Below are 15,278 nucleotides of genomic sequence, written 5' to 3'. Positions count from 1 at the left end.
CACACCCGAGCCTGCATCATGGAACTGCTGAACTATGGTGATAAATTTCTCCATTACCTTCCAAAGGCCCTCATGACTGACTGTGTCAAAGGCCTTGGTTAGGTCAACAAATGTGGTGTAGAAGGCCATATTCTGTTCTTGGCATTTCTCCTGGAGCTAACTAACTGCAAACACCTTCAGATCAGTAACCATCACCCAAATGATGCAAGCAGGACGTCTACAAAACTACCATGGTTTGCAGTAGCTGAGCAAAAAAAAAAAAAATCAGTGAGAACAATTATAGTTATGCTCATTAAAGATGATAATTTTCACAATATGGCCCATCAGTTGCACTGCCATCTCTCTTGTTCATAATGTATTAAAATGCTCTGCAGTGTTTTCCTGTTGTCAAGGAGGTTTCATTATGTTTTCCACCCTCACTAGATGCTGAGGTAAAATGCGTAGGAAGCCGGTCAGCATCGTCTGCCAAGTTTGGTTCCTAACATCCATGTTTTTCATACTAGCTGTCATCCTCCAGATACCAACTGGAACTGCAGGTTTCACAAATCACTAATTAGTTTGAAGTATTTTTCTCATTAGTTCTTAATTTGTGACATCTTTTTTTCAAACTTCAAATAATTACTGAAACTTAAAAAATACTTTCTCTTGCATTCTGATTTTTGCTGCAATTTAAAACACGTTTCAGTTAATGCTGTCTTTCATCAAAATAAAACACGACACTCGAGGAACGAAGTGTGCTTGGGAGTCCGACCAACCTTGTGCCATTTCTTGCATCAGGTCAGATGCAGAGCAAACCCTCTGCTCTGCCCAAAGATATCAGCATGTGTCACTCTCCTACATTTATACATCAACAGATGTGGCTTTTTGCATGTGTACAACTCTAAAAATAGGAAATCTGCCCTTAGTTTTCTAGCCAAAGAGTTAGGATTCCAAATGGAATCTGCTGTCTTTGCTAGATACACAATGGAAGACAGGAGGGTGGGCTATGAGAAAGGGCACATACCTGTTAATCAGAAATAAATATTCTTTTGGCTAGATATAAATTAAACTTCATTCTATAATGGCTACTAAGTGGTGTGTTACTTTCATTAGTATTCTGTGAAATCTTCATGGCATTATTCCTTCAATTATAACTGACTGACATCAATCTTCAAAGGAAAAAGGCATTAAGATGCAAGCATTTCAGTGGTCAGCAGTTCTGACCAACACATCCAGGCTTCTTGGTCAGTCATGACTCAAAATATTCTATAGGCTACAGCTCATCCTGAAACACTGCACACTACTTGCCTAGGAAAGAACAGGCTCAAGGTCATTTGTCCGAATAGACTCTTATGTTTTAAGAATGGTGAAAAAGGTGGATTAACCCTTGAGCTGATTTTAGTTCTCAGGTCAATGAGTTTGTAACTTAATATTGGAGTAGGTTAGACCACATAAACAGGAACTGGAAGGCTGGAGCTGTGGTGGACATCCCAAATACTCTCCAAAAGCTGGATATTGCAGTCCGGGTTAAATGTTAGACAAGAACCACGTTAGCCTAAATACGTCAGAGAATAAAGTTGTCGATTCCACATTGGTTTGCATAAAACCTCGGCCTGCTTAAGGAAAATTTCAATCTATTTACATGGCGAAACAAGCCTAGAGCAATAAAGAGCAGATAATTGTGTTTCAAGTTGGTGAATTTCTCCTGAACTTCAGGCGAAAAACAATATTAGCAACATGAAGATTGCTGTTCTTTGAATTGCTCTTGTGATTTAAGATAAACAGGTTTGGAATGGATGGAAGTGGATGGCCAACTGTTTGTCAGTATGTCCTGAGGCTCCTTTATGTCATAACACAAACATGCAAATTTTAGGAGTACAACGTTAATCTTCAATTTTAGAAGTTACATCCAACCCTTTTATTTTAATAGTTACAATTTCCATCTAAACATTCTTGATTTGATTTAGCTATACTTAGGTCATCTTTCATTGCAATACATTGGCTGCCCTGAAGCACACTGTCCATTTTCACTCTCAGGTTTTGCAGTGCCTGGTGGCCACTGCCGCAGCTTCCACTGCAGCACAGGCGGGAAACCACTTAACATCTCAGTGGGAGCTCAGATGGAGGCCGGAATGCTGCCATCGCAGTCGCGGATCTCAGTGCTCAAGGGGGCATGCCAGGCTCTCATGGCAATCCAGCAATCTGCCCTCAGACAGGTTACTGAGGGCCACCCTGAGAAACTGGCAGTGGCACTGCGGAGGTGCGCAAGCCTGCTGTCCCCTCTCAAGATGGCAGCAATCATACTCCCATTACTGCCACTCCGCCAATGCCCTGTCTGGTGTCTCTCAGTCAGCTCGCCCAAGCTGTTGCCGCCCATGGAAAGGTGGTGCAGTCTGATGCTGGGCCCTGCAAGGTTATGTACCGTATCCCCCAATGAAAATCAGCAGCCTTCCACCAGATAAGCTGCAGCCACTGGAGCAGCACTGCATAGGAGCACTAGACCAGGAAAAGGCACTGGTAAGAAATGCATTGCACAAGGATGAATAGTTAATTACGGGGAAAGCAGAGGGGATACTTGCCTTCCCTTTACAACGTACATGATACATTGCTGAGAAAAACTGTAGGATTTAAATATTCTCATGGAGAAGATTAAAGGGCATGGTATGCCATAATACTAGCCATTCCAACAATATGAATTATATGTTCTATAGATGGTTCAAAAATGAAAATAATCAGCAGAAGCTATTTTCAATATTCTAGCTCAAACCTACAAGAATAACCTACAAGAAAAAGATGTTCAAAAGCAAAATCTTCCCCCCTCTACAAAGGCTTCCATTTTAATGATTCATTAGCTGCAGAATTTCAACTTTATCCACACAAGCAAAGACAGACAAGTAAAACCACTTGCAGATTCCCACAGCTCTGAATTTTGAAAATCACTCTGATCTTCTCCACAGTATCTCTGGAGACAGTCTTTCTATTTTCAAAGAAGTGGCAGAGATTTCTAGAGCTCCAGATACATACGTACATGCATTCAACTGGGGTATCTTGTACTGTACATTTCACTGATCATCCTCTCATTCAAAGGTAAAAGGCAGCCACATTCAAGTGTCACCTAATATATTAGCAGACAACTTTAAGCTTAAGGCCAAAATTCATGGTGACCCAGTGATCCTTACATGTGACATCCCACACTGGTCACAATGTAGAATTTCTGATTATGCTCCCATTGTGGGGGTTTGGGGGATGGGGGTTGGTGTAACGTATGATTAAAATTCTGCTTTCAGTTAAACCTAGCTCTCAAACGGCTAAAATATAGCAGAATCAGGACTGAACGATTCAGATTAGGACTCAGACATGACAGCTGAACCACCATACGGGGGGGGGGGACAATGCAAGATAGTTTAATCTTCTAATGATCACTTACACTTGGTGCTACTGTGACAACTCTATCAATTGAATTCTGCAGGGTCATTGCCAAGTAAGGCTGGTGCATCCAGCTCTTAAGTGAGGATTGTCGGCTGGACTGAAAGCTATCGCTAGAGTCTGTAGACAGCAGTGGGAGGGGGTACGTGCACTTAAGACTCCAGGCCAATGCTGAGGGATTCAGTTTTAATAGCCTGTTGTTGTACAGAAGGCACGATAATTCTTAAAATCAGAGTATGATAATCCACCACTGCCAAACCACTGCTAAGCGAATTCATTATTTTCTCTATTTATGGGGAAGCTAAGTTAAGCTGAGTGGAACAGGGAGCTTTGATTATGATTGGCACTCTATCTCAGAATCAGTGAAAGAAAGCAATTTCCTGATTCAGATCTTGCCTTGCATCACCAAGTATTTGGTCTTTCTGCCCTAGCAAGGATTGAAGAAGCATTCATGTGAATGACAAATATCCAGCATAGATCACTGGGGGATGCTACTGGTACATCCATGAGTTATGTTATCATACAATTCAATATAGGACAGTGAGAGTCAACTTTCACAAAAGACACTCAGGCATTTTACAGGAGTGACTGATGCCACTTAATGCAGCAAAGATCGGAACTAACACTTGCATTAGCGCATCTTTGCCATTTTCTTTACAAGACACACTGTTCTTCTCCTCCTCCCCACCCCCACTCCACCTCCAATAGATATAACTTGTTGTTTCATGTGTGTTCAAAGCTCTATGCTCTTGCCTCAAAATTCACATTCTTAGATCAGCTCAAGAAAGACTCAAAAAGTTATGTAATGACAGATACTAGAAAATTAGAGAACAGCCTGTGGGTGGATATTCAGCTTTAAGAATAGCAATTTGTTTTAACACATGCATCTCTATTAAGTTAGAAACAGTTAGCCTCACGACTGTTTAAAGAGTCAAACTGTATATTGCAAAAATAACTTTAAAAGCATCTTTAGACGTTATACATACATACGCTTATGTACATAAATACAGACACAAATGATGCACCATACTTCACATCCAGCTGACCCATAAGAAAAGGCAGATACGGCCTTTATAGAACATCTCACCTGAGAGGCACTGCAGCATTTTCACAGTACTACACTAAAAGGTCAGCTTAGTTAATGTACTCAAGCCCTGAAATGAGGTTTGAACGCATAGCTTACTGATTCAGGAGTGAGCTTGCTACCAACTGAACCAAAATGACACTTGGAAGGGAACCGAGTAGGGCACTTTTACATTCACTGTTTTCAAATATTCAGTATTTAAAGAATGCCATTACTGTCCACCATACCTTGTAAGCTGTGTTGTTCAGCACCTTCATAGCAAGGTCTGAGACTTCTGGGAAAGGATCAGCTGCCAGGTGAAGCAGAACACGCCAAATCTGGGTGTAGACGCTGTTGAATGATACACCTTTAAAAAGAAGAGGCAATTCTTTGGCTCAGTGGAAATTCACTCATTGATACATCAGGTAAAAACTAAACCGGATATATTTCGCACCTTTCACCTCATGTTCCTCCTACTGTAAGTTGCTTTTGTAATGGTTTGGTGTCTAATACTTGACTTTTTAAACTCTTAAATAACAGTGAAGTTTATTCTTAAATCTATCACTCATCAGCATTTCTACAAATGATTTTAAAATTGCTGCAAACATGAAACATTGGCAACTTTGCCAGAATCTGAGATGAACTTCACAAGAAAGTACACCAGTGAAGTAATTAATGTACCATAGTGCTACAAAGACCTCCAATACTTTTATTCCACACTTCTATGGAACTCATTAGTCGAATGCTTGAAGCCAATTCTCTCCTATCCCAGTAATAAAATAGATTTCGACCCAATACATCATTCAGAGAATTAAGAGCATATAATTATTGTGATGCTGGAGGATATACATAAATAATTCAGCAGGTAAACAACTGATAATGAAGCTGTAATCATACTTGTGCAGTAAAGAACTCAGCAGCTAAAAGCGGATAAAATAGAAAAGATCAAAATTACACATCAATAAACAACCGTTTAGGAACTGGTAATAAAATTCAACTGAAAATGAGTTTGTCACCTGTTTAAGACCAAAATTACCAAAAATTAATGCCAGACAGCACTATTTGCAGGAAAGGTGATTTGGTGCATCATATTGCTGAGAGATTTTCACTGCCTCTGGAACATGTTAAGCAAAATTGTAGCATTTGAGCAGCAAATCACAAAATGTGTTGTGTGTAATAACTGCAGGGATGAAGCCCATGCAATTAAAGGGGCAGTAGCAGCAAAGATACAAAATTGGCTAAGAAATAGCAAGCAGAGAGTCTGGGTGAATGGTTGCTTTTCAGAATGGAAAGAAACACACAGTGTTATCCCTGAGGGGTCTGCATTCAGGCCACAGCTCTTTTGGATATATATCAATGGCCTGAACTTTGGTACAGGGGGCACAATTCCAAAGTTTGCAATAGTGAACAGCGGGGAGGGTCGAAGCAGGCTTCAGGAGAGCATAGATAGGTTGGGGAAATGTGTAGACAAATGGCAGATGGAATTTAATGCAGAGAAGTGTGAACTGACGAATTTTGAGAGAGAGTAAGAAAAGGGGATATAAACTAATGGCACAATTTTAATGGGAGTGAATGTACACAAATCTTTGAAGGTGGCAGGTCAGGGTTGACCAAGTTGTTCAAAAAGCACATGGGATCCTTGGTTTTATAAATATGAATCAAGGAAGTAATGCTAAACCTCTATAAATCACTTGTTCGGCCTTAGCTAGAATAGTGTTGTCCAATCTTGTGCATCACAATTTAGGAAGGATGTCAAGGCTTTGGATGGGGTGCAGAGGAGATTTCCCAGAATGCCAGTGATGAGGGACTTCAGCTCTGTGGAGAGACTGGGTAAACTGGGATTGTTCTCCTAACAGCAGAGGAGGTTAAGGGGAGATTTAATAGAGGTATTCAAAATTATGAAGTGTTGATAGAGGGAATGGGAGAAACGTTTCCACTAACAGGTTGGTTGGTAACCAGAGGGCAGGTTGTAAGATAATTGGCAAAAGCACCAAACAGGAGATATTTTTAATTTAAAAACAGAGCACGTTATGAACTGGAATACACTGCCTGAAAACAGATTCAATAATGGCTTTAAAAAGGGAATTGGGTATATATTTAATAAATTAAAAACATGCAAGGGAAAGAAGAACTAATTCAAAGGGCCGCTACAAACACGATGGGTCAAATGGCTGCCTACTATATTGTGATTTTACAATTCTATGTTATGCTAAACCAAAACACTGGCCTCTTTCATTAAAAACTCAATGTAATATAACCAAAAGTGGAGGCAAGGACAGTTTCCGTAAAATACTTCAAACATTTTTTTGGGTATTGCTGAAAAAAAGGCATTTTTGTCAAAGTTTTTTGTATTGCACTCATCAGGGCAATTCACAAGAATAACGAATATAAAGGGAACAACAATTTATACTATATGAGAAGAGAGTGCTGATTGGTTGGCAAGTAGACTCTGATTGATAGAAGTGTTGCCATATAGAAAGCACCAGTTAATGCCTTTCTCCATGGCAATGTCTCTACCAGAGTCCACTTGCCAACCAATCAGCATTCTCTTCTCATATAGTATAAATTGTTTTTCCCTTTACATTTGTCATTCTTGCAAATTGCCCTGATGAGCGTGAGACAAAAAGCTTAGACAAAAAAAAATCTTTTTTTCAGCAATACTCAAGTTCTGTACTAATGAACAACTATGAAAGTATTTTTATAGTTCAGATGTTTTCTTTACAAAATACAAAATGTTTACGTACAAATAATACAAGAGAAAGGCAGCATGTTATGGAGACAGCAAAGTGGGAGTTTCCATGGTCTAAAGATCAGGTTAAATCATGGATCAAGCTTGTTCTATGTCCATTTCCAGGAAGATCAAACATACCCAGTCTAAGAGGCAATTTAATCAACAATCTCAGAGTTCAGCTAGGAGATGGCCATATGTAATGAAATCACGTTAAACAACAACTCTGTGGATACATGATCTTGTTGAATGGTTCCATTGTCAGAATTTTCTGTGCGTGGGGAAATCAGAGATTTTGCAATTATTTAAAATAAACATTCTAGCGCATGCAATCAAATTTAAGCCTGTGGATGTGAGAATGTCAGGCTTCTAGGAAGACAGCCAAGTTAGTGTCTGTCGTAGCTATTTGACAAAACGTAAATAATTACATTTTCTTCACAAAAGGTAAGTTTTGAGAAGAAACTTAAATGTGTACATAATTGCACATGTTGAATAAAGAAAAACTCCAAGTTCTGGTTCGTTACAATTTGTAATTGTAGGGACAAAATAAAAGTGTCTGCAACTTAAGCACATCTTCCCAATTAACTAAGGTGTGATACTTTATAGACTTATCACTGTAATCCATCTTTAATAAGCAACTGCAAAGCCTTGGCCCGCTGCTGAAGAGTGCTTACCAATGTTAGGCCAACAAAAGCTTCTGAAGACAGTATGTTAGCTGCCGACATCAAAGTGACAGTTTGTAATAGGAAATATTTGATCAGAGTGGTGAGCACAAGGCAACCCTTTGGAGCTTTATAAGCCTTGGATGTGCCTCCATCATTATAAGGTATATGAGGTAACATAACATTTACAGATAGGAGAATAGACTTCAAAAAAAGCTAGATAAGAAAGAGAGGGAGGGGCAAAAATCACAACAGAACATATTCAATCTAACCTGGAATAACTTGAAGAGACAAAGTGATCAGCATGAAATGAATCATAATAGTGTGGCTAACACTCTCAATGGGTGGACAAACTCACTCATTCCTTCACGATTAAGTTGTCTGTGTAATCTAACATAAATCACTTTACTCCAAAAGAACTGCAAAATTTCCATACCAGATTCCTGAGGAAAAAATATCTCAAAAGGTTTACAAGAACAGTTTGAACTAAGCGCACTAACAGGGCATGTGATCAGGGTTCAATATAGCTAATCTTTTAAGGATTTTAATTATTTGAAAAATATCTGTCCCGGGTCATCTTGTTCATAGGAAACAATGACAGATTCTTCAGACTCTCCTTTTAGCTCACACCTCTCAAAACCAACATCAGTTTGTTCACTCTTAATTGCGCAGCCTCGAAAACCTGGACATCCTGGCTCTAAGTACGGTTACCAGAATTAAACCCAGTACATCAAATGTAAGTGTTTAAAACTTAATAGCGCACTCAGCCTAAAATAGAATCATGCTTCATATGTGAGACTTGACAAACTAATCATAATACTATCTGATCTGATCCTGAAAAGGCATCAAAACATATTCACTTTTGGAAGTGGTCAGATAACCATCAGGAATGGAATTCATGGATTATTTTTTCCCTCAGCCCAGAAACAGAGGGCCAATTGCTCTTTTGGATGAGGTTTGCTGATGCTGCATATGCTAAGGCTGATTTAATAGCTCAGAACAACAGACAACAATTGACCTTTGACAATAGTGCTATATTGCATAAGGTTCCTAAGAGTGGGTTGAATTGTCTGAACATCGATTTTAATGCTTCCAAAACAAGCATTGCATCTGAATATTATTGCAAATCAATTGTGAAGTCACCAAGAGTTCAGAGTTCTAACACTCGAAAACAGACTTGAAATTTCTCCAAGCCTTCAACATGTGCTCCAAATGTCACATTCAACAATAACTTACATGCGTATAGCGCCTTTAACGTAATAAGGGAATAAGATTCGTCCCAGGAGCATTATAAAACAAAGTATAACAACAAAAGGTGATATTAGCAGGTGGCCAAAAGCTTGGTCAAAAAGGTAGATTTTAAAGGAGTGTCTTAAAGGAGGAATGCAAGGTAGAGAGGGGGGAGAGGTCTAGGGAGGGTATTCCAGAGTTTGGGGATTAGGTAATTGAAGGCACGGTTAAAATTGGGGATGTACAATAGGCCAAAATTAGAACGGCACAGATATCTCGGAGACTTGTGGGGTTGGAGTACATTACGGAGATAGGGAGTGGCGAGGCCATGGAGGGATCTGAAAACAAGGATGAGAATTTTACAATTAAGATGTTGCCTGATCAAGAGGCAATGTGGGTCAGCAAACGCAAAAATGATAGGAGAACTGAACTTGGTGCGAGTTAAGATACGGGCAGCAGGGTTTTGGGTGACCTAAAGTTTACAGAGGGTATAATGTGGGAGATGAGTCAGGAGTGTGTTAAAATAGTCAAGTGTCGAGGTAACGAAGGCACGAATGATGGATTGAGCAGCAGATGAGCTGAGGCCGGGGCGAAATCGGGTGATGTTGAGGAGACTAAAACGGGCGGTATTACTGTTGGCATAAATATGGGATTGGAAGCTCATCTCGGGGTCAAATGTGACACCAAGGTTGTGAACAGGCTGACTTAATCTCAGCGTCTGGACACTTGCTGGTACAAAAATTCATCTGGAATGTAAACAGCTCAAAAACAGAGCAATCTTGCATCAATTTAGGACATATACCTTGCTTTGTTCCGCCCTAGGGCTGTTGTACCCCTAGCTGCAAAACACCAATGTTGCCGTGCCAGGATTGGTAATGCTGAAAGAGAGCTTGACCTGGTGACCTGACTTTCTATCTGTGGTCTCTGCTGAGACATTTGAAGAGCACAATTGACCATACCCGTTTACATGGCTTTAATTTGGATCCTGCAACTTCTGACAAAGTCTAATCTGCAGAACGCACTAGTTTTTGGCATATTGCAAGGTGGCTGAGAAATCAATAGCAGTTAACTATTATCACCGCAATGCCACAGAAATCAATTAGAACAGTGTAATGCTGATCACAGCAGAATTTTTGAAATATCAACCAGCTGCCAATCAATTATATATATTTTATTTATATATACGCTATAACATACCAACTTTCTTCAGAGGGAAAAACAATTAGATTCATCATTGCATTGAGTAGGTAGAAAGCAGCTACTGCCCTGCATATGAATATTTAGCAAAACATCACATTTATGAGGACTGGCTTGTTAAATGTGAAAGATTGTCAAAATGATGAATTATGCATTTTTTTTTTTAAAAGAGTTCCCATGGAGTAGCAACTGAATATTTAGAACACTTACATAATGTAAAAATGAAGTGTTTCTGTTGAGCGTAATGTTTACATAATCTAGACACAAAGGACATTTTTTTTTTAAATGTTATGCCCTTATAAACTTTACATTCTTATGGCAGAGAATGTAGGTTTTCACCAAACCTTTCATCTCCAACATAACGAATTTGTGTCTATATGTCCCACACCTGTTTTTCAATTCTAAGGGCACTGCATATAGTTCAATGCAGCCTGAAGCAAAGAAAAAAGGATAGAAAATGGGATAGAAGGGATAAAATGGGGATAAAACCATGGATAAATGAATAAAAATGAAGATAAAAATAAGTGGATAAAAATAAAAACGAATTTAGAAAAAAGGGGGTTAAAAAGGGTGAGGATAGAGAGTTCATGGTCTGAAGTTGTTGAACTCAATGTTAGGTCAGGAAGGCTATAAATTGCCTAATCGGAAGATGAGGTGCTGTTCCTCCAGTTTGCTTTGGGCCTCACTGGGATATTGCAGCAGGCCAAGCAGAGACATGTGGGCATGAGAGCAGGATCCTTTGATATGAGGCTGCTTCAAGTGAAGCTGACTGCAGACATTTAATAAGGAAGGCAAATGGAATTTTGGCATTTATTGCTAATGGAATAGAGTATAAAAATAGGGCAGTGTTGTTGCAACTGTACAAGGCATTGGTGAGACCACACCTGGAGTACTGTGCACAGTTTTGGTTCCCTTACTTGAGGAAAGATGTAGTTGCACTGGAGGCAGTTCAGAGGAGGTTCACTAGATTGATTCCAGAGATGCGGGGCTTATCTCACGAGGAGAGATTGAGCAATTTAGGCCTATACTCGCTAGAGTTTAGAAGGATGGAAAGAGATCTAATTGAGGTATATAAGATGCTAAAGGGGATAGACAAAGTAGAAATGGGGCAGATGTTTCCCCTTGTGGGGCATTCTAGAACAAGAGGCCATAGTTTTAGGCTAAGGGGTGGTAGATTTAAATCAGAGATAAGGAGGAATTACTTTTCTCAAAGGGTCGTGAATCTGTGGAATTCACTACCTCAGAGTGCAGTGGATGCTGGGACGCTGAATAAATTTGAGAAGATAGACAGAATTTTAATTTGTAACGGGTTGAAAGGTTATGGGGAGAGGGCAGGAATATGGAGTTGAGGCCAAAATGAGATTCAGCCATGATTGTATTGAATGGCAGGGCAGGCTAGAGGGGCTGAATTGCCTACTCCTGCTCCTAGTTCTTATGTTATGCTTTATTTCCCCTTTAAGGGCCAGATGGGTTGCACTGGTATAGCAATATAGGATTTGAGACCCCTCAACAACTAAGTTGAAGTGTTTCTTCAGAAGGATTTTCAGAGCGAATACCTCTGTTGGTACTGCAATTGATTTTTAAGACTTGATAACATGATTAGGTTTTGTTTGAGGCCAATGGAGGAAGAAGCAATGAAAGCACTCCAAACGACCTGTGGCCAGAGACTTATTCAAAGCCTCACAGCTCATCACAGTTCCAGAGTTTGCATTGGGAAAATCTCCGCTGTCAAATAATTAACATTACAAATGTGTGGGCCTACATTGACAAAATTTTAACCTGAGAATAGTCAATTCTGGCAACAGTTCAATGGAAGGTGGTAATACAGATTCCTGACAAGAGCTGGAGGAAGTTGCAGGAGTCAGAGAAATCTTTTTTAGCATTTCATTCATTAGAAAGAATCTCATTCTAAATGTTTAGAAGCTATACAATGTGGAAAGACAGCAAAATCAATGTTGCTGGATATCTGTCTCAGGAAAGGCCAAGTGGTAACTACAACTTCTGAATCTGGTTACTGCCATTCACTAATGTTGAAATTGCCCAAGAATTTGGTATGGACAATAAACTATCTTGAAATCAAAGTATTGATGTCAGGCACTGCAAAAATGGACTAGGGTGGAAAAAAATGACTAAAACCTATCAGCATTTAATAATTTACAAAGACCAAAAAGTCACAACAACTGATAGCTAATTAAGAGTGGAACCAAATTGAAAGCACCAACAAAAATATTGCCATCGGGAGAAGGCCAGTAACCATAGGACATAGGTATAATGATTGGCAGAAGAGCCAGAGGTGACATGAGAAAGGTTCTTTAGCTTTTAAACAGCAAGTTGTGATGATTTGGAACGCATTACCTGAAAGGGTGCTGGAAGCAGATCCAACAGCAATACTCAAAAGGGAATTGGATGAACACTTGGAAAAAAACTTGAAAAAGGCAGGATTATGAGGCATTTAATAAGACTGCTCTACCAAACGAGCCAGCAGAGACATGAGGGCCAAATGGACTTCTGTGCTTTATCATTCCATGACTTGGACTAATGTAAACCCATCGTGGAACTGCTGCTGACAAAGAGAAAAGATCCTTTTGCACTGTTTGAAGATCAGGGAGGTTTTCAGGGTGGTTTCCAAGTGTCCTGATCAGTGCTGTCAGCTGTGGATTAGTCGTAGCACTCTTGCCTTTGCGCCAGAACGTCATGGTTCAAGTCCCACACCAAAGTCTCTGAGACAAAATCTGGGCCACACTATTTTACCACTTTGCAAATAAGTTTTTGAATCCCAAGTCATTAACATAAATTAGGAACAGTAGTGGGACTGGTTTACTCCACTCAGTGTTTTCTTTTCCACCCACACCACTCCCCTCATGACTACTTGCTCACTTCAGCCAATTTCTTCCCCATTCCCTGAATCTCCACAGCTTTTGAGTTTAACCAATAGCCTTTCCCCAAATGCTTTGTTGAAAGTCTAAGCACACCATATGTCTTTGATATTTTCACAGTCCACTCGTGCTGTCACTTTCTCAAAGAAGTTGAGGTGGCAAGTCAGGCAGGGTCCTTCTCTTTTGAGTTCATATTAGCTACTTATTTAATAGATTATTATTGAAGAGATAATCCTCAAGTTTACTCCTCATAATCAATTGCATTCTATCACTAGGATTGGTAGTGGGAATCATGGACCTGTGGTTGCCTGCACCTCTTATGGGTATCATGCAAGCCTGTTTCCAACCTGGTATTGCCCCATTGTCCACTGAATCCTGAATAAGAATAAACTTCAGGACTTTGCAAAGCATTTCACGAACAGTTAAGTGCATTTTAGGCACGGCCACTGTTATAATGTTAGGAAACAAGGTAGGCAATTTGATACAGCAAGGAATTTGATAAACGATCAGACAATTTGTTTTTAATTATGCTAGTTGAGGAATACATGTTGAAGAGGAGAGTGGGATAACCGCCCAGTGCATCTTTGAATCGTGCCATAGAATCTTTTACATTCACCTGAGGGGGCAGGTGAGGCTTTGCTTTTGCATTTTTTTCCTGACAATGCAGCACACGCCCTTAGTAATGCACTGAAATGTCAACATAGATTACATTCTCAGGTCTCTGAGGGGAGCTTGAACCCACAAATGTCTGACTCAGGGGTGAGTGTGTTATCACTGAGTCAAGGCTGACAATATTCATCAGTGCCTCACAGATCACCTCCTCAGTTTCTCAGCGTTCAAAATATCTATCCCAGGAGATTTATTTGTTTACAGCCCTTTTGGTCTGCCTTGGGTTTTCAAAGTCATTGCTTTTAATTGGGTTTTATTTGCTGAGGAAATGTTACTTATGCCTTTTCCCTTGTGAATACTTTGGGATGTTAGTCATTCATAATATTGGCTTTTTTGTGTTCAATCTCACCTTTAGGCCTGTTTGTAACCTCTATGATCTTCACCTCTTCTGACTTGTCTTACTACTTTAATAAGGGATTTTTACTGCTGTATTTATTTCTGCTTCTATTTCTAAGCTCCTAAGTTTTCTTCTGATCACTCTTTTAAAGGTGCAGGATGTGGAGTTCATCAATGGTGGTTCACAATCATGTGGTTCTAGAACCTGGGTCAAGGTCTGTTTGGCCATTTGCCTTCTCCTGACCCCTCCCAATGGGCTGAGGGCTTTGCATCCAACCCACTGAGAAGCAGTCTTTACTTCTCTGAAACTGATTTCTTCTGTGCACATTTTAAAGTTATTTTGTTTGATTAATATTTAGAATAAAAATAATTGGAATAATTGGCCATTATGTAGGCTAATAGGGAGATAAAATATTGGGTCATCCAGAACAATCCTGGATTGTCTCAACAATAGCTTGGCATCACCATCAGCTACTAAACTCAACAGTTCTGTTTGATTTTAATTCCATGCTATGAATAGGTCGACTATCTGTTTTAATAAAGCTTCCTCATACTCTGCCATTGCTAGTCCTTCTAATTTCCATCACATTTTGCTGAAATCAAAATAGAAATGACAATAAATAGCAATTCCTTATAAGTTTGATTTAAAAAACCTGATCATTGTGTGGTTCACTTTACGCAGTTATAATAAGTGAATATATTTAAAAATCCAGAAAGAAACAGTGAGGCAAAATGAAGTAATCCTTTACGGATATTGTATATTCCACTTCTGCGATGGTGGAGAGGAGAGAGAAAATAAACTCCACTAGCTCAAAATGACATTAAGCAGTAGTCTGGAGTCTTTAAGTTAAAATTAGTTCTTAACTTATACACTTATCTGGTGGCTGTGCTTTTAAAACTATAAGACTCTCTTAGCAAAAAGACATAACATAAAACAACTTGAATTCTGATAGTTTAACACTCTCTTTAGTTTTACACAGAAGGCAAAAGAAGTGACAAACGGAAAGTAAATAAAGATGAATTGTTAAATGATCAAGCCGCAGGCAGCGCACACTAACAAAATAAGGGGCCTCAACTCCTATCTTTCAATGACAGGAGAAATGCAAAGCAGC

At 39.5% G+C, this 15,278-nt stretch overlaps 1 protein-coding gene across 3 annotated transcripts in view; it reads right to left on the bottom strand.

Moving 5' to 3' along the window:
* rptor (regulatory associated protein of MTOR, complex 1) overlaps positions 1-15,278 on the bottom strand; it is a 427,059-nt gene that overhangs the window by 89,923 nt on the left and 321,858 nt on the right. For all 3 annotated transcript variants that reach the window (XM_078571169.1, XM_078571168.1, XM_078571170.1), the window contains one exon: positions 4,717-4,835. In XM_078571169.1, coding sequence (XP_078427295.1) covers positions 4,717-4,835 — 119 coding nt within the window. The remainder of the gene's footprint in view (positions 1-4,716; positions 4,836-15,278) is intronic.

Source organism: Cetorhinus maximus, chromosome 24 (assembly GCF_964194155.1).
Source record: "Cetorhinus maximus chromosome 24, sCetMax3.hap1.1, whole genome shotgun sequence".
NCBI classification, from domain to species: Eukaryota; Metazoa; Chordata; class Chondrichthyes; order Lamniformes; family Cetorhinidae; genus Cetorhinus; species Cetorhinus maximus.
This window is presented reverse-complemented; position numbering and strand designations above follow the sequence as displayed.